This window comes from Struthio camelus, chromosome 4, assembly GCF_040807025.1.
Source record: "Struthio camelus isolate bStrCam1 chromosome 4, bStrCam1.hap1, whole genome shotgun sequence".
In the NCBI taxonomy this organism is placed as follows: Eukaryota; Metazoa; Chordata; class Aves; order Struthioniformes; family Struthionidae; genus Struthio; species Struthio camelus.
In genome coordinates this window covers 32,745,900-32,763,784 of record NC_090945.1, presented here as the reverse complement: position 1 = coordinate 32,763,784, position 17,885 = coordinate 32,745,900, and the positions used below count along the sequence as shown (strand labels likewise).

The 17,885-nt window shown below is 42.6% G+C and overlaps 1 protein-coding gene across 5 annotated transcripts in view; it reads left to right on the top strand.

Annotated features, from left to right (window-relative positions):
* The window catches only part of MAML3 (mastermind like transcriptional coactivator 3), a 327,612-nt gene that overhangs the window by 221,904 nt on the left and 87,823 nt on the right, over nt 1-17,885 (top strand). For all 5 annotated transcript variants that reach the window (XM_068942095.1, XM_068942093.1, XM_068942092.1 and 2 more), the window contains one exon: nt 6,593-8,086. In XM_068942095.1, the coding sequence (XP_068798196.1) occupies nt 6,788-8,086 (1,299 nt within the window). In that variant the 5' untranslated portion in view covers nt 6,593-6,787. The remainder of the gene's footprint in view (nt 1-6,592; nt 8,087-17,885) is intronic.

Here is a 17,885-nt window from a genome sequence, read left to right as displayed (position 1 = left end):
CAAAGATGATGAGGGGACTGGAGCATCTCTCCTATGCGGAAAGGCTGAGATTGCTGGGCCTGTTGAGCCTGGAGAAGAGAAGACTGAGAGGCGATCTCATCAATGTGTACAAGCATCTGAAGGGAGGGTGTCAAGAGGATGGGGCCAGACTCTTCTCCGTGGTGCCCAGCGACAGGACAAGAGGCAACGGGCACAAACTGAACCACAGGAAGTTCCATCTGAACCTGAGGAAAAACTTCTTTGCTGTGAGGGTGACAGAGCACTGGCACAGGTTGCCCAGCGAGGTTGTGGAGTCTCCTTTCCCTGGAGCTATTCAGAACCCGCCTGGACGTGATCCTGGGCAATGTGCTCTAGCTGACCCTGCTTGAGGAGGGGGGTTGGACTAGATGATCTCCAGAGATGCTGTCCAACCTCAACTGTTCTGTGAATCTGTGAGTTATTAGGTGTCAGTGCAGTGCTTTCAGCAGTGCGAAGAAATTTGAGTAGTAGAGGAGCGGTTTCAGGCATGAAATAGTTTTGCGTTTTGGAAGCGGTTGTGTGTAACCCACCTGGGCTTTGCTTGGCCGTGGGACTGTTTTGAGGTCCGCTCCCACATGATGTTTGTAAGGCTTCCCCGTTCTTCCCTGTGGTCTCTGCAGGCACCCACAGCACGTGACACTGAGAAAGCACTTCGGAGCCTGAAGGACTTCCGATGTTTGGTCGTACCTCAGATGCTGAAGCCTTTTGGTGCGGTTGACTTTTTTAATGGCAGTCTCAGAATAGGTCCAACAAGGAAGGATGTAGAAGGAAGAAGGAATTCTTTCATGTGCTTGAAGCTGAATTGCTGGCATGCAAGTGGCAATATTGATTATTCCTTACTGATTTTCAAATATGGTGGTTAGGGCTGTTACATCTTTGTTTGGGAGAGCTATCACATCAAGTAAAATTGCTTGGTGTGACTCCAGAGCAACCCTGGCACGCTCACTGAGCTGTCAATAGCCTGTGGGTGTAGTGCAGGAACTTGAGGAGGGAGCTCAGGACTCAGGCGCAGCCTGGAGGGGCTGGATCAGGGCAGTGTTTGGCAGAGCTAGTGGTGAGCACCTGGGAAAACAGGTTTTGCTATCTGTCAGAGGGAGAAATCAGGCTCTGTGTGGAGAAGTTCACGGAGAAAAAGGGAGAAGAAAAGGCAGGGCAGCTTCAGGAAAAACTCCAGGAAAAACTGGAAGGAGAGGTGGTAAAACAGCTGAAGTGAATAGGGGAAAAGTAGAAGTTGTGCTGAGAGGGCCAAGATTTAGTCATTGCTGTGGAGGAGAACTCAAGCCCATTTAAACACAGATGGCTACTGGGTCAGACCACGACACAGCATGAGGAATGGAAATGATCAATTTTTATTTTTAAAAAACTGAATCACAAAAGTGCTGTGAGGAGTGTATTCTAACCGTCACTCTGCGTCTTCTCTGAGGAAGACGGGCTTTGGGCAGGGCTTGGTTTCCCAGCTTTCCCGGGGATCCGGAGGACAGGCACAGAGCAGAGCTGCGCCACGGTGCACGGAGCGAGCATCAGCCGACCTGGCGATGAGCATGCCGGACCTTTGGTAGCTGGTGCTCTTGCCGTGTAGCACAGGAAGTGAAAGGGCTGGAGCTGTGCTAGCAAGAGGAAAAGTTAGTGGCAACATGTCCATTATGTAGCCAGTAGACAAAAGCATCTATAAAACCAACCAGAGCCTCCTTGTCTGGGCTTACAGTTCATCTGACCGCCCAGTACAAGTGGAACTGTGTTCAACGCTGTGAATTGTGCTCAACTTCTACCAGCAGAAAGAGAATTTGGTCTCTGGGCCTTTTTCTTTTTTTTTTTTCCTTGGGAAAGAGCAATAAAAGGACTAAACAGCAGCAGTCCTGGTCACTCCCTATACATAATTGAAATAGCTGCCCACTGAAGTCAGGCTGAAAGTGGGGGATGGGGCTGTGTAAGTGGCTCTGACTGTTGCTATAACAACAGCACCTTGGTCTAATTTCTTTTGAAAAATGAATTGCTGCTGGTGGGATGAAGCAAAGCAGCTTCTCCCAGCAGATGAAAGCTCTGCCGACAGCCTCGATGCTCTGTTGTTTATGTATTGGGTATGTTGTGGCATGTCCAAGCAGCTCTGCTAAAAATTTCAGGATAGGTTAGATTAGATCATTCGGGTCCATATGTGTCTGTGTGTTTGCATGCACAGCCCCTTTCCCCCCCTCCCATCAAGAGTCATTTAAAAAGTCAACCTACTAAAGTTTGACCTTTTTCTGCTCTGCAGACAAGAGTTTCTCTAAAGGCATATAAATAATAGCAAGTCCTGCTTCACTCTGTCTTCTGCTCTGTGGTAGAAACCTGCCGTGAAATGGAGTTCCATCAGCCAAATATTGTGTGTGGATATGGCTGAAGTCCTACCAGCCTGGCAAGGGTTGAATTTAATTTTTGTTTTGTTTTGTTTTGTTTTGTTTTATTTTATGCATCAAGAGTCTTATGCTCCTAGATACAAATCTCTAAGCTGCTGCTAATGTAGTATATGCTTGATGCATGCTGTAAATCACATGAGCAAGCTATATATTACTTCTTTCAAGGGGGTGGAAGACACTTTACAAGAGAATAGCTTACTTCCGGTATTGTTTTCCAGGGGGAAGGATTCCGGGGGGATTCTAGTCCAAATTACTTTGGAATCCAGATGCAGTAAAGTGTTCGCCAAGAATATGGTCAGTGCCTGATATCTGAGCCATCTGCTAGATGAGCTGGTGATCAGGAATAAAATCAGGATATGAAAATTGAACATTAGCACTGAAATAATTTGATAAGACTATTTCTGTGTTACATCTAAAAAAGAAGAGAGGCATCTATTGTTATGGCCGGCCCCCAAAGCTTCTGAAGTGCTTGAGCTGAAATGCTTCCCCACCTCCAAGGTTTGTATCCAGCATGTTCCCTTCAAATAAACCTTTCATGTTGTGTTTCTGTCTACCTTAGAGTTGTTCGAAGAGCAACCAAAGGGAAAAGAAAAAAAAAAATTAGATATCCTAGTGCCTGGTAACCCCTCAAATCCTAAAACCTCTGTAGGAAAATAATGTGGAGCTACAAACTTAGAATAGGCTTCATTTTGTTTTCATTTGCAATAATGCAAGATTTCTGCACATTTGATATTTGATGGAAAATAGTTTCCTTTTTAAAAAGCTGCTTTTTATTGTTACACAAAGTAAACACAGTTGTTAATATTTATGTACTGGGCCTGCTTTTACTTCCACTGAAGTCACTGTATATTTGTACAGGGGGACATCCACATTTCAGAACATGAGGAAATCTTTAGGAGTTGATATTTGTAGAGCTGGTTATTTGACACTGGATTGTTTTAACTTTTTTTGGTAAATATTCCTGTATGAATAAGGTGGTGGATTCAGGATAAATTAGTAAATAATGTACGACTTGAAAATACATCACTCTTGCCAACATCCTATAAGGGATACCTTCAGCCTGTTGTTAAATGTATGGAGTCAAATCTCTTCTGCTTCGCAAGAGATGATCACTTTTATTAATCCCTGACTTGCTATTAGGACAAATTAAGGTTTGTCCTTTCTCTTTCTCATACGAGCTTTCCGTCATGACTAGAAGCACTTCTGTCAGTGAGTCCTTTGGTATGACTGTTCTTACTTTAGCCCAATATTTAGCCAGTACTGACTCCGGGTAAAGGCCCGTAGCAAGTTTTGGGTACTTCTTTGAACCCTGTTTGTGTGTGTTCATCGAACACAGCAGTCTTGCGTCACTTGCTGTTTGTTATCTATTCTTCTGATGTGGAAAGCAAAGAGAGATGGTCCCTTTTAGTACGACTGCTTAGGAGCCAAAATGAGAAAATGGAGTGCTGTAAATTGTGTGAGTGGCCCACTGGGGACAATATTGAAATACATTATTTTAAGCTGTTATATCAACTGTGTTGCTGAACCCTTGCTCTCGAAGCCAGATTGTGCTCTTTCCTTCCTTATTGTGAAGGAGGGAAACTCGGAAGTGACTGTGCGGTCGTACCTGGGAAGCGGCAGCATTGCCACATCCACGTTGTGCTCTGCTTGCCCCGAGGTCCAAGCGAGGGTTGCATAAAGATCAGCCAGACGAGCTCCGTGGCTCAGCAGTGGTGTCCTGCTGCATGCCAGTGACACTGGTTACACAGCAGCAGGGAACTGTAGTGCCATACGGGGCTGTTCAGCTTAATGCAGGTTTTTAGGGGAGGGAAGCAGAGGTGGGGAGAGCCATATTATGAGCCTCCTTACGGGATCAGATTTTTCTCCATCACACCAGTCTGGGGTGTTGGCTTAACTTCCACATCAGTGCTAACTGGCAGAGATGAGGCAATTACCACCTCAGGTAAGCGCCTCTTGCCAGAGCTTGCTGCTCCTGTGGCATGGAGGGATGGAAAGGAGATGCCTCTGCTGTGAGACTCCACGCTCTACAGCCCCGTGTGGTTGTACCAACCCTTGCTGATTAACATGAATATGCAGTGCTTTAATCAAGAAAGGGCTGGGACCATATGTGCTCCCACCTTCCCAGGGGAATCTGCCACCATGTGCAGGTTGCCATCCCAAGGCATTTGCTGGAGTTCAAAGGGAGCAAGAGCTGCCATTGGGTGGGGGGAGAGGCATGGGAGCCCAGCGATGGGCTTGTGTGGGGGGAGTCCCCAAACATGCCCCAGGCTGTGTCTCGCAGCCTTGCTGACCCCCGCCTCGCTGCAACTGCGTTTTCCGTCACAGCATGTGGCACTCCGAGAGGAACTTCTTGGTGCAAACTGCTGGCCTTGGTGTTCCCTGCTTCTACAAGCCAGGGTTGGGAAAAGAAGCAGGGTAAGGGCACCTCAGCACAGTTGCCAGCTGCTCTTCTGTGGAGTTGCACAGGTGTCTCACAGGGAAGGAAAAGCCTCGGCTGAGCAGCAGCGTGCTGCTGGCATGTATAGCATGGCAGAAGCCCGGAGGAGAAGGAATTCAGTCAGTGGGATGCTTGGCACATGCAGGTTTTGTGCAGCGGGCAACAGGCAGCAAAATCTTGAGCGCATAAGCCAACAGGGCCTCACTGATGATTCCTAGCAATACGTTAAGCACATTCCCACGTGAAAAGGTTCTCCTGCTCCAGTTCAAATCAAGAAGTTGATGTTCTGCTTAGGGAGTCATAGACTTGTCTTTCTGTTTTTTTAATAAAGGTCACATCTCTGCAGACCAGCACATAGCTTATGCCCTGCTAGTATCCCACGCGTGTTCAACTGGGGCTGTAGCGATGCATACATAGGCCATGCCCTCGTTAATTTTCCTCCCAGCAAATACTGAAGAGTATACACAAGATTGAAGGGTGAAGGAAGGGTGCAGCCTTCTCAGACCTGCTTCTACTAAAACGGGGACGAGATATGGAGTTAGTTGCTTGCCTGCTTTACAGCTGGGATGAAATGGGAGCTAGTCCTCTGGGATGGGAGAAACAAATGGGATCTGGATTGTGGGAAGAAAGAAGGTTGAAGACCTCTAGGTTAGGAAAGGGGTGGGAGCTTAGTGTCTGGGATTTTCATACCAGTAAAAATACTTTAAAAATTGATAAAATCTTTCACTATTCTGTCTTCTATTGTTCTAATATCAAGGATGCAAGCGTGTCCTGAACGAGTTCACTAGAGTTATGACCTCTTCACTTCCTCCCCTCCCCACTATTGTTTTTTGACTTAGCCAAAGACGGCTGCTTTTTTTAGCCTGGTACATAAGCAGAGGTCTTAGCATTTGGTGTGGTAGGAGAGGTTGTAGGTTGTTTTATTGCTTTGCTGTGCATATTTTAACCTGAATTAAAGTTCATGTTAATGTGTTATTTTTATAAAGTTGTTATAGCTAATTTGGTTGCTTTCTTTGCCTTGTCTTCATTTCTCTTTATCTGTAATGGTAGATCCTAGCACAAGGTTATTTCCTTTTTTTGTGATTTGATTGAGTTAACCTCATGTAAAATGCCTTCTATTTTTTAGGGTGGATATATTTTTTTCCTCCGTTAAAACTGATTCTCAATATGTTTTGCAGCCAAAGAACAGAGGGATAATCAAATGAAACTAAGTTAATGAATTTTCTCAAAAAAGTTAGTGTCAGCAACACATATGTTTCAATTCAAGTAGTCAATAAGTTGTATTGCTGGTATTTTTCAAGAAACTTCTAGAAAATTCAAAAAAAAGATTTTTTTTTGAATGTGCAATTCAAGACTCCTTAAAGGAGTCAAACTTTCAGAAGACATTGCTTAACATTTTGTGAAAACAAAACTCTCATCTCCATGTTAGGCACCACAAAGTTGAAATATTCAATTTGATCCAGAAAATCTGGATAGCTTGGAGAGCACAGACATATTTTACAGCTCTGCACCAGTGGGCCTGCACTCTCCTACTCAGGGGCAGTTGCTTTTGTTTGTTTTAAATAGTCTTCTCAAACTGATTAAAAGCATAAGAATGAAATCAAGGAAACTGCCAAATGAGAGTTTTTAAAAACCTACTGTCACTAGTAGGCTTGTGGGAAATACCTGTCACAAAGTTCATCAGCAGTTTTTTTTGTCTGTGCAGCTGGTTAATTTTTTTTTTCCCCTCTTGTTTTGCTTTCAGCTTCAAGAGACAGTGAAAAGGAAGTTGGAAGGCGCACGTTCACCTCTCAATGGAGAACAGCAGAATGGTGTTTGTGATGGCAGCTTTTCTCCAACCAGCAAGCGGATACGGAAGGATGTACCAGGCATCGAGGCAATCAACAGCTTGCCCAATAATTTGCCTTTGCCTGCCGTTTCTCCTCTTCACCAACTTGACATGAAAGCTGCCCTACCCCTGCAGAACAGCGGAACTCACAGTAGTGGGCTAGAAGACTTGGGTAAAAACGGTGGGCTGTCAGAGATAAAGCTCCCGGTTAATGGTTGCAACGAGCTAGATGATAGTTTTAACATCCTGCAGAGCAAGGAGCTAAAGCAAGAGCCTTTGGATGACCCTACCTGCATAGACACTTCTGAAACATCTCTTTCAAATCAGAACAAGCTCTTCTCAGACATTAATCTGAATGATCAAGAGTGGCAGGAGCTAATAGATGAACTAGCAAACACTGTTCCAGAAGATGATATACAAGATTTGTTCAATGAAGACTTTGAAGAGAAGAAGGAGCCGGAATTTCCCAGGCCTGCCACAGAGACTCAAGAGAGTGCGAGCGTTAAAAGTGATCCATCTCATTCTCCATTTGCTCATGTTCCATTAGGATCCCCCCAGGTGAGGCCTTCTTCTTCTGGTCCTCCGTTTTCAAACGTCTCTACAGCCTCTAGTGTAACTTCTGTATCCAGTGCTCCAGCAGCTCCCATTCCTGCCGGCTCACCAGCAAACTGTGTTGCTCAGTCACCTCAAACTCCCAACCAGGCCCATACTCCAGGCCCAACTCAGTCGCGATCTGGAAATGGCTATCTTATGAATCCAGCAGCAGTGACTGTGGCAGGATCAGGGCCTGGGCCTGTGACTATGCCTAGTGCTGACTTGTCTCCAGCTGAACAGCTCAAGCAAATGGCAGCACAGCAGCAGCAAAGAGCTAAGCTCATGCAGCAGAAGCAGCAGCAGCAGCAGCATCCAAATCAAGCCTCAAGCTGGTCACCTGTGGGCCCTCCATCTAGTCCATATGGAGGACCCTTCAGTGCAGACAAACCAAATAGTCCAATGATGTATCCCCAAGCCTTTAACAACCAAAACCCAATAGTGCCTCCTATGGCAAATAACCCGCAGAAGACCACAATCAATAACTACCTCCCTCAAAATCACATGAATATGCTCAATCAGCAGCCAAATAACTTGGGCACAAACTCCTTAAGCAAACAGCCCAATATGCTTTCTTATGGCAACACTAAACCTCTGACCCACTTCAATGCCGAGCTGAGTCAGAGGATGACGCCGCCAATGGCCAATCCCAGCAAGAACCCCATGATGCCATACATGCAGCAGCAGCAGTCCCAGCCGCCGCAGATGCAAGCTCAGATGGCGCACCTGAGTGAGGAACAGAAACGCATGCTCATCATGAAGCAGAAAGGAATGATGAATCAGCCCATGGCATATGCAACGCTTCCTTCCCTTGGTCAGGTAAGCGTGAGTAAACAATACCTGTTGAACAAAAGTGTTTGCATAACAACTGTATACAACCAAAAAGGGGCTAACGCCAAGGTTTAGCAACTCTTTGTATGGTCTCCTACTTCACTTTCTGGGAAGTATGGAATGTCATTGCAGATGCTTCTTGGACTTCTTGTGTGATATTGGAGCTCCAACATTCTTTGAAATGGCTGAACCAATGTAGCGTTATGTTTTAGAAATGTTGTTAAATGACTGTTTTCCTCAACTAGCTCTCTTTTCCTGTGTTTCTACTGATGAGTGCTTAGGGCTACTGTGGGAAGTTTGGGGTTTGAAGTCACTTCCCCTCTGAGAGTTTGTTTCCTTTTTTGTAATGTGCTTGATGCTCTTGGATCCCAAACCGTTGCATGGCTTATCTTCCACAGTGCAGCTAGCATTGTAACCAGAAGGCTGAGTGGTTGTCCCCTTCTTCTTGGGGTGGGGATCCAGCCAACTTTTAACAGAGTATTTAGGTTTTTGGCTCAGGGATCAAAGGAAGGGTGTTTTGGGTGCTTGAGTGTCTTTGGTTTCCACTGGAAGAAGTAACCAATTGAATGCTTTTAGTAGTGCTCGAACCAGGCTTGAAATGAGATGATTTATTCCAGGGCTTTCAAGCAGTCTTCAGCAACTTCCAAGTATTTTCATGTGGTGAATCTGTGGACTCTTCTGATTTAATTTCAGCGAGAGGCTAAAGCCTTGTTGGCTTAAGTGACCTGATGTCACTGTCTGACTTGTATCCAGGCTCGCTTCTAGAGTGGCTGCTGCCAGATTTGGGGAATACTTTGGAATGAATTAATAACTGATTTGAATAACGGTTATAGTAATACCAAGCAGCCTGATCGCCTTTTTGGTCAGCTGGGTATTCCTTTTAGTTGAGCAGCCCCTGTAAAGGCTCGAGAATGAATTTTCTGAATGTTGTTTTGAGATTTTAAAAAAGAATTAATGGCAATAACGGGTTCACAAAGAAGTTCATACCTTCAGAGAAGTTATGTGCCACCAAAACATGTTAGGAATTGATATTATAGTACACTAACAGAATTCTTGGTTGATAGTTTTACTGCAACAGCCTTTTACCAAATTGGCTGTTTCCACACCACCTTCCTCCTGAGTGGGGTTTAACTGTGACTCACACTGTAATGCATGTACAAATACAGAGTAATCTGACATTTTTTCAGCTCATGGAGTTTGGGGATCTACCAATAGGAGGAGCAGGAGCTTTACCAGGTGTTTACCATGTTATTTAAAATGAATTGCAGAGCAAAAAGAAATGTTCATCTGCCTCCTGTTTTTGGTTTAGGATACATGGTGACAACTCAGAGATTTGTATTTCTATTCTAATTTTGCTTGCCTGTTGCATTAGAAATAGCAGGTCTAACTCCTTTTTATGAAGACTTAACTAGAGCAATACTGTGATAATGGCGTAAAACTTGGACTGTAATCTAGCTATAGATGTATCAAGTTTTAGGTGAGAGGCAGGGCATGTTTGGTCAGACTGTCTAATGTTTTATAGCTTCTTTTCTTTGTTTTTGTTAAACCTGTTGAACTCGAAGACCCATCGAACAGCTGAAAGGGAGAACTGTCCATGTGAAAGAGTTAATATCATCTCTATTTCAGAAGTTGAGAAATTCGTGTTATTATCTCACTGCAGTTCTCCAGTGTGAACAGGAAGTCAAGGTTTCATGTAGCTAATCTCAGTTCCCTTTTTTAATATATGAAAAACTAGATATTTGGTTAAAACTAGACATTCTTCCAAAAACAAAATCAGACTTTAAGTCATTTCTGTATCTCATAAAGAAGAAACTTAAGGTAAAGCCATATTTTGTTGTATAGTTTGTGCAGTTCACCTATAATGACCTAATCAGAATAAGGGATGTCTTGCTCGTGTGTAGGAGCAGAAAGGTCCCTTTACTCCCTGTGAAACCCCCTTGCCTACACAGAAGGGAGTTTGGTAAGCAAGGCTGAAATAATAGATTTCTAACTGTAATGTATTTCTTCCTTCCTTCCTTGAAAAACATTTTTCTGTGGAAAATTGGAAAGCTTATTATAGTGAGATGTGCTTGGTTAGAAATGGATTGTTTTTGCAAAGGTGATAAAAAGATATGCTGATATTTTTGAGTTAAATCCAGACTGATGCAGATTATCTGATTCTACTACTTGCTGCGGGATGCAGTTGGTCAGAGTTGCCAGAGCATGTACGGAAAATAAGGAGATTGCACTCTCAGCTTGAAACACGTTTCTGAATTTAGAGCGAATATATCTATCTGTGAGTTTATAGTTCTTGCTTTCATTGTAGTTTTGATCTTTGATATAGAAGTGCAAAAATGTGTATGTTAAATAATCATGAGGATTTAACAAATGGCATTTAAGGAAAAAAAAAGTTGCATGCATCTCATGATTAGCACTGAGCATATTTCTGTTAGGTGACTAGTACAAGGGCATGCTGAAGACTCAAAAGATGGTTTAGGGAATATTGGTCATGTACAGAAACACCTGGTCTTATTTCTATGTCCGTCTGTAAAATTTGAGTGTGCGTGTGTGTGTATATACGTGCACACATACGTAAGCCTGTGTCCATTTGGGCCTGAGGTACTTCTGTTGATAAGTAGCGGGTTTTGTATATGCATTCATTGCTTCAATTATTTACTGTACTTTAGAGAAAGACCATTTTTTCAGTGAAGTTGGGACCCTGCAAACACTCAGTGGAAGCTGCTAGCCCGTGATGCTCCTGTTAACATGTCAGTGAGTGGCTGGTGCTCTGGGCACATGTCCTGGGCTGTGCTGAGCCTGACAGACTATGTTCAGCAAGAACCATGGGCAGCTAGAGAAACCCCTTTAGCTCCACGTGACCATGAGGCTGGACAGGCAGACTGCTAAATTAGCAGCTTAGTTGCTAAAACTAGTATCCAACAGAAGTAGAATTTCTCTCAGGGCTTTCTCCAATGCCAGCATCGACACCATTGCTGTCAGCAGTGCGAGTCCTCTGCGTCACTGTCCAGAGAGGGGGCTGGCCCCAGCACCCTTGTGTCCGTAATCCCCTCCACAGCAGCGCTAAAGGAACCATAGGCATTTCTTATTGTAAAACATGGTATGCTCTGTTTTGTACTCTACCTTGTTCTCTTCAAAAGAGCGTTAGATGGGGTATTTTTCTGACTCTCTGCAAAACAGATACTGGTTTGGATTTGGGGTTGGTCATTTTCCAGGGTTAGGCTGCAGGTCACGGAGAACGCAGTTGTGGAACTGGCTGCTAAAGCGTGCTCAGATCCTCACCCAGCGGCTATAATCCACGTTCGGCAAGGCTCCGTCCCGCTGCTGCTGTTGCCTCATGTCTGATTTTTCCCCAAGTGGTCAAGTTTGTACTTGGCAATCCCAGCTCTTAGCCTTGCCCCATATACCCTGATCTGCCCCAAACTGATCGTTTGTTTGTCCGCGCATGTCAGGTGTTGCCCTGTAGCCCCTTCCTTTTCCTGCAGTGTTCTTTCATTCTCGCTTATCTGTGGCTGTAGGCTAAATCCTCAAGCATAGCTTTTGCTGGGGCTGGTTACTCGGTAGGTATTGAGGGCTAGAGGTCTTCTGCTATTTTTGTACCCATGTGATACTAAAGGAAAGTGGTTTCACACCAAGATGCAATGGAATTTTTTGTTTGTTTGTTTGTTTTAGAATTTTTATGTGATTTAAGAAATGAAAATAAAACAACCTCCTCTCTCAAAAATGAGAGCTTTGTTTAACCTAAAATGTTCCATTTAGGTTTTGAAGGTGTATGAAAGGTTTTATTGGAAGCTTTTTTTTCTTTTTTGAAACCAAAAAAGTAATTTCAAATTGGGAAAAGCAAAAACATTTTCTTTGGAAAATTTCAGAATCATTAATTATGCCTTTTCTTGGTTCCAGCTGTTCAATATGTATGTGTAATACTAGGAGAAAAAAGCAGCCTAAAAGAATAAACGTTGAATGGCTGAGAGAGAATTGGATGTTTTGAGCCAAGAAAGTGAAGGAAAGTAATGAGAGGTCAAAACAAAACAGAATCCTCTGTAGGTGTAAGAAAAATAAAACCAAACTGCAGCTCTCTGCCTGCATGAGACTGTGAGGATGCTGCAATTATAGTTCCTATTGAAACCACTAGTTACGTTGTTTCAAATTGGAGGGATGTGAATGAAGAGGAGAAATGATACCACACTGGAGGAATATCTTAAAATTCTCTTTTCTGTCTTTTCTTTTAATCTTATAAATGAAAGATGTGTAATCTGCTCAGTCTGTTTTTGCATGTGAAGGATAAATGGAGATCTATGTCCAGCGAACATTTCCAAAAGGTAGCTGTCTTCCTCCTTTTTAAGTGAAAAAGTATGTTTCTCACTGGAATTGTAAAGAGATTTTATACTTTTTTGAAGGTTATCTTTGGGACAGTGAGAAAAAGAGATTGCTGATTGCTTGGGATTTGACTTTTTTAAGCCTATCTAGGGAAAAAAAAAAAAGAAGTGCCACATTTGTATTCACTGCATCAAAGTGTGGCAGAAACGTAACTGTCTTACCAGATTTTAGGAGAGACAAGCTGGAATGGAAACAATGATTGCAACTTTGAGGATCACTTGCTGAGCAACCTGTAGAGATGTAGTGAAGGCCTGTCTGTACTGTGTTGGACTCTTAGCTACTGCTTTTCACAAAAGGTTTGCACTGGAATTCAAACGCAGTTCGTTCCTTTTACAAATGCGAAAATTCACTCCCCGCAACTCAGTCTCCCGTGGATCCGTAAGGACGGAACGGGTAATTAAAATATGCTCGGATGGATTCTGACCATTTCACCAGGCAATTTGTAAACCATAGCCGGGCCTTTTAGTACTTACCATTCCAGCTGTCATCTGCTCATTTTGTTAGGAAAGAGGTCATATTAGTGTCTAAATCACTATCTACAAATATCAGACAACACTGAACTAAGATGAGATTTCCATGGCTCAATCATTAAAAAAAAAAAAAAAGTTTGGCTTGTTAATATTTCCTCTTTTGACATCTGTGAGTGTGTACTTTTAATCTAATGTATATCTTGTTCACTCTGTATAAATAATATTGTTCTATAACACTAGTTTTTCCTTAAATCTAAGCCTTGGGAAATCAAAGTACAGCAGCGCCATTTCTGTGCCCCAACTGGACCAATCATCTTATCATAAGAAATCTATGGACCTCTTTGGTGAAACGTACTTTCCATGAAACTGTGCTGGCTGGTATTCCTGTTTTATCCTCTGAGTCATCACAGGCAGAGAACTGAAATTAACTCTGCTGTTGTTTTGATGGAAATCATGTCAGAACAACCAGTCTTTTCCTCTTTTTAAGTATTGCAACTGTCGCAGTAGCCTTTCAAGTCTTAGAAACTTCTCCAGTTTTCCAGGATTTGTAAAAATACATTGTTATACAGTTTGTTTTTCATCTAGTTTCTGAAGACTCAGAGCATGAGTTATTCTAGTCTGTAAAGAAATGGTCCTGTGTTAATTTTAGAAACATACAATTTATATTACTGACTGCCTGAGAAGTATATTAAATATGCCCTATTTTGAAGTCAGCATGATAGCATACGTTTTCTTCCTACACATTCTAGACTGCTGCATGAAGAGCACTTTGTCCTGTTATTGAAAGAGGCCTGCTAGTCTGTTGACGTAACATCCTGTAACATGTGCTTAGTGGCACTCCTTTAGTTTTGTTAGTTACAACTGGAATCTCAAAGCACTGTGACTTTGCAATGTCTATAGTCAGTAGCAGCGTTGTTTGTACATAAAGTGGTACCCCTTCCCGCCTCTCTTTTTGCCATTCTTTCCTTACAGTGCAAGTTGTCATCATCAATTGTAATTTTCCAGGCTCATGACCCTTTCTACCCACTTCTAGCAATATCAGACATAACCCATTTCTCACTGTTCATGAGCCTCTGAGTCTTGCTGTTTATTATGTAGGCTCCTAATGTTAATACACAGATAGTGTAAAACTGTGTTCTTTCCACACTCTTTTACGGTTGGATCTGTCATAAGCTGACTGCACAGCACCGCTGTACGTGCTGAGATGTTTATACCATATTCTCCCCAATACTGTGGTCTTTCATGGGCTAGTTTGCTACTAGCCCAGAGCATCAGCCTAACTAATTTAGCACAAAAAGACCGATGCTTTCAATACTAGATGATGACTGAAAGATCCACATAGCTACCTCTTTGCATAAATGTATTTGATGTCCTGTGGAAAACCAACAGCCCTCCTTCCTATACTGCTTCTCCCCAGCTGGTCATCAAGAATCAGCGTGTTCACTGAGGCACAGCTACATATGTAAAAACTCAGTCATCCATTGACACGTTTACTTTGTGGACGAGGAAAAGTGTTTATTACGAAATGGTGCCTGTCATGTTCAGATGTAGACCAGGAGTTCAGCACATGGTTTGGACCCTGTTATTCTCCGTTTTTATTTTGGGGGAATGTTTCACATATCCTTCTGTCATCCAAAGGCTAAGACTTCAAGTTTCCATCCTCGGCAGTTCACTTTGCGTATTTACTGTTGAAGTGCCTTATAGTTGGCTGCCAGAGCTTGCAGAATACCCGTCTGAACATTTTGCATGACTTAGTCTGATCCCTTTTTCTCCAGTCTGTGGTCTTGTATGGCTCAACCAGGATGCAGGTTTGATCACAGCTCTCAGATAATATTTCAGAGTTTGCAATTTGTCCTTTTGTCATTTCTCTAAGGCCATCGTTATCCTTACCTTTCCCTTTCTCTAAAGGCTGAGCATCTTAGAGTTAAACATCTTGCCCGTGTATTTTAATTTTCCTTCCAGAATTCCCAGGTTTGTCAGTTAGCTTCTCAACATCTCAAAAATATTAATTTGACCTTAATTTTTTAAGGTGTAGAGGGATCTGTATTTCTATGTTACTTGCTATTCATCTCTGAGGCTGCAGAAGTTATTTTTTAATGTTCTTCCCTAATGTGTAAGTACAGATTCCTTTAAATAGGATGAGAGTCCTAATATGCTTACGGGGTTCTGTGCTGCCAAAGCTCCTTGAAAACGGACCCAGTAGCTCTATGTTCGTAGTCTGGCCTGTCACTCTCGTGCATGTTAGAGAAACATGGTTACTTGGAAGCGACCTGTGCACAGTACTGCACTGATACAGGCATAGTTTCTTCCAAATTCTTCCAAAACCTTCCTGAAGAGGCAAACATACTTGAACCCTGGGAAATACGGTGGTGATTCTGCTGTCTAGAAGAGTTGTTAGTAACTCATAATGCCTTCCTGTTTTTTATTATTATTATTTCTTGATACATTTCTGTATCTCACCCCACTCTGATTGCAGACAAATAGATTTCAGGATGGACAAAACCAGCATATACTGGTAGTAATGAAATTTGTATTTAAATGGCCTTTTTTACTAGAGGATCTTCTTTTGCTTTGCAAGTATTGCTGAATTAAATACAACAATGTCATATCAGAAAGAGAAGTTTTATCATTACTATTTTACAGAAACAAGAAATGATAATAAAAATGGTAAGTGACTAGCTGCAAGTCACACCAAGAAGCCTATGGCAGAATTAAAGTAACTTAATAAAATATGTTCCTTTGATCAGTATTACCTTGAGGTTATTTATGTCAATGTGAGATTGCAGGATATTGCTCTTTTATTCCCATGCTTGTTCCTTTATCTCTTCTGCGTTTTACTTTATTTTTATCCTCATTCCTTTAAACTTCCAAGTTCATTTCTCATGTTCTCAAAACTCATGTTCCATGTTCAGCTCAGTGTGCAGCTTAAGCCTGCCTCCGTTTACACAAAATTCTTTTTAGGTTATGATACACAATATTTTACATTTCTTTTGATTTATTTGCTTTCTGCCACTTGCCTAGTCTCAGTTTTCAGATGCGTCAGGATGTGTTAGGGAATTAGAGCAATCTAATTCCTTCTGTGGTGGTGAAATGGCTTAGATCTGTGGATGTAAGAAAGGCAGTGGATGTCATCTACCTTGACTTTAGTAAGGCTTTTGGCACAGTGTGCTACAGTATTGTTATATTCAAGTTTGGACATTATGCTCCAGATGGGTGGACTACAGGGGAAAACTGGCTGGATCGCCAGGATCAAACAGTGGTGGTGAGTAGCTCATGCCGGTCACAAGTGGAGTTCCTCAGGCTCTGCCCTGGGTCCTGGGTCTGTTTGATATCTTTATCAACGACCTGGCAGAAGAGACAAAGTGGACGCTCATCAAGTTTGCAGATTACAGCAAACTAGGGGCGGGAGTTTTAATGTCCTGAATATGTAAATCTGAATGACTTACAAAGTCAACTTGTGCGCCCCATAACACTGCCGGTCCTAAATGTTCAAAAATCCTTAAATTGCTTTAAAATCATGAGATCCGATAAATAATACATATTGGGGTGGGACATTTGTCTTCCTGTTTTCTGAACCTTTAGGGTTCATGTATTCAAACTTTCTTCTTTATCCATATGGGACAGAAATATACTTCTTAAAATAAAACTTTGATTCTCCGTTATCCCCTTGACTTTAGAAAATGAAACCTAAAAGATCACAAACTATAAACCTTACAATAATGTTACAAGATAATGCCGTACTGATAATTTTCCTTACTCCCATTTCCATGTCATCTGTTCTTAGATTACCCAGCTGCATGATTAAGGTACTGGTATCCATCTCTTGCGTTCGTTGAATTTAATTGGACTTCACGTTTTTTACCCCTTCTTCTACTCCCCTGCTTTCTTTTCCTCCCTCATCATCTGCAACTGCAAATGTGCTTCTTGGAAGTTTCTACTTTCTTTCATTTGTATTTCTAGAGTGTTGTGTATTCCTTTTAGAGAAGATACTTCACAGAAACAAATTACATGTTTCCAGGTTGCTGTCTGTAGCGAGAGCATGGATGAAGTAATTGCTCAGCACAGAGAGGGTGTATCTGAGTAGCTTCACTGCCACCACCAAGGAAGCTGCTCATGCAGTGCTTGTGGGATGGATTTACTAGACATTGCAAGTAACAGCAGTAGTAAAATCATCGCCGGCACCTGACTGGATTTAGCAGTAGGGGAGGCCTCTGTTTCATCTCTGTTCAGAAGCACAAGAACGAATGCTCTTCGTCCCTCGTCGCCCCACCTACCCCAGTCTAGTTCTAACGTGCGCCAAAGTTGGTGGTTGTCTTTCCGTTGCAGTTAGAGAGAGTCAGAGCAAGCCCCCTATCTAATTTTAGAATAGCAAAGGCTTTGCAGGAAAGGCCAGGGAATGTTTGACAACTGTCCATCCCTTTCCTGTGCTGTGGGCAATTGTGAAGGGGGATACCTTTCAACCAAGTCAACTGTCAGAGACAGCAAACACGAGTTACAGTGTCTGTGCTTCTCCTCTGAGCAGGGGCAGACCCTGTGTCACAGCAGCCATCTGCTACGTTTTACTGTTGTGCTTTGAGTGTGAAGATAGTCAAAGATAAACCTGCCATTTTTCCACAAGAGAATCATTTTAAGTGTCCTTTTTCCCCTCATTTTAAAATTCCATTTATAAATAAGAGATTAGTGTTCATTAGCAATTAACAGTGTGCTTTGATTAGAAGGAACTGAACCCTTACTGCCTGCTATCCTGATCAGAAGAGATTACCTGGGCTGCCTTTCAGGCTGCGTTTCCACCCACAGCAGTGCTTCTGAGCCCGGGTGTCTTTCCACTGATCTCTGCTGATGTTAAATTTAACGTTGCCTTTTGACTATTGCCTGGCATGGAACAAACTGTTAGTAAATTCCTTGGCTGGGAATGCTTCTTCCAGATAGTCTGAGAGTTTATT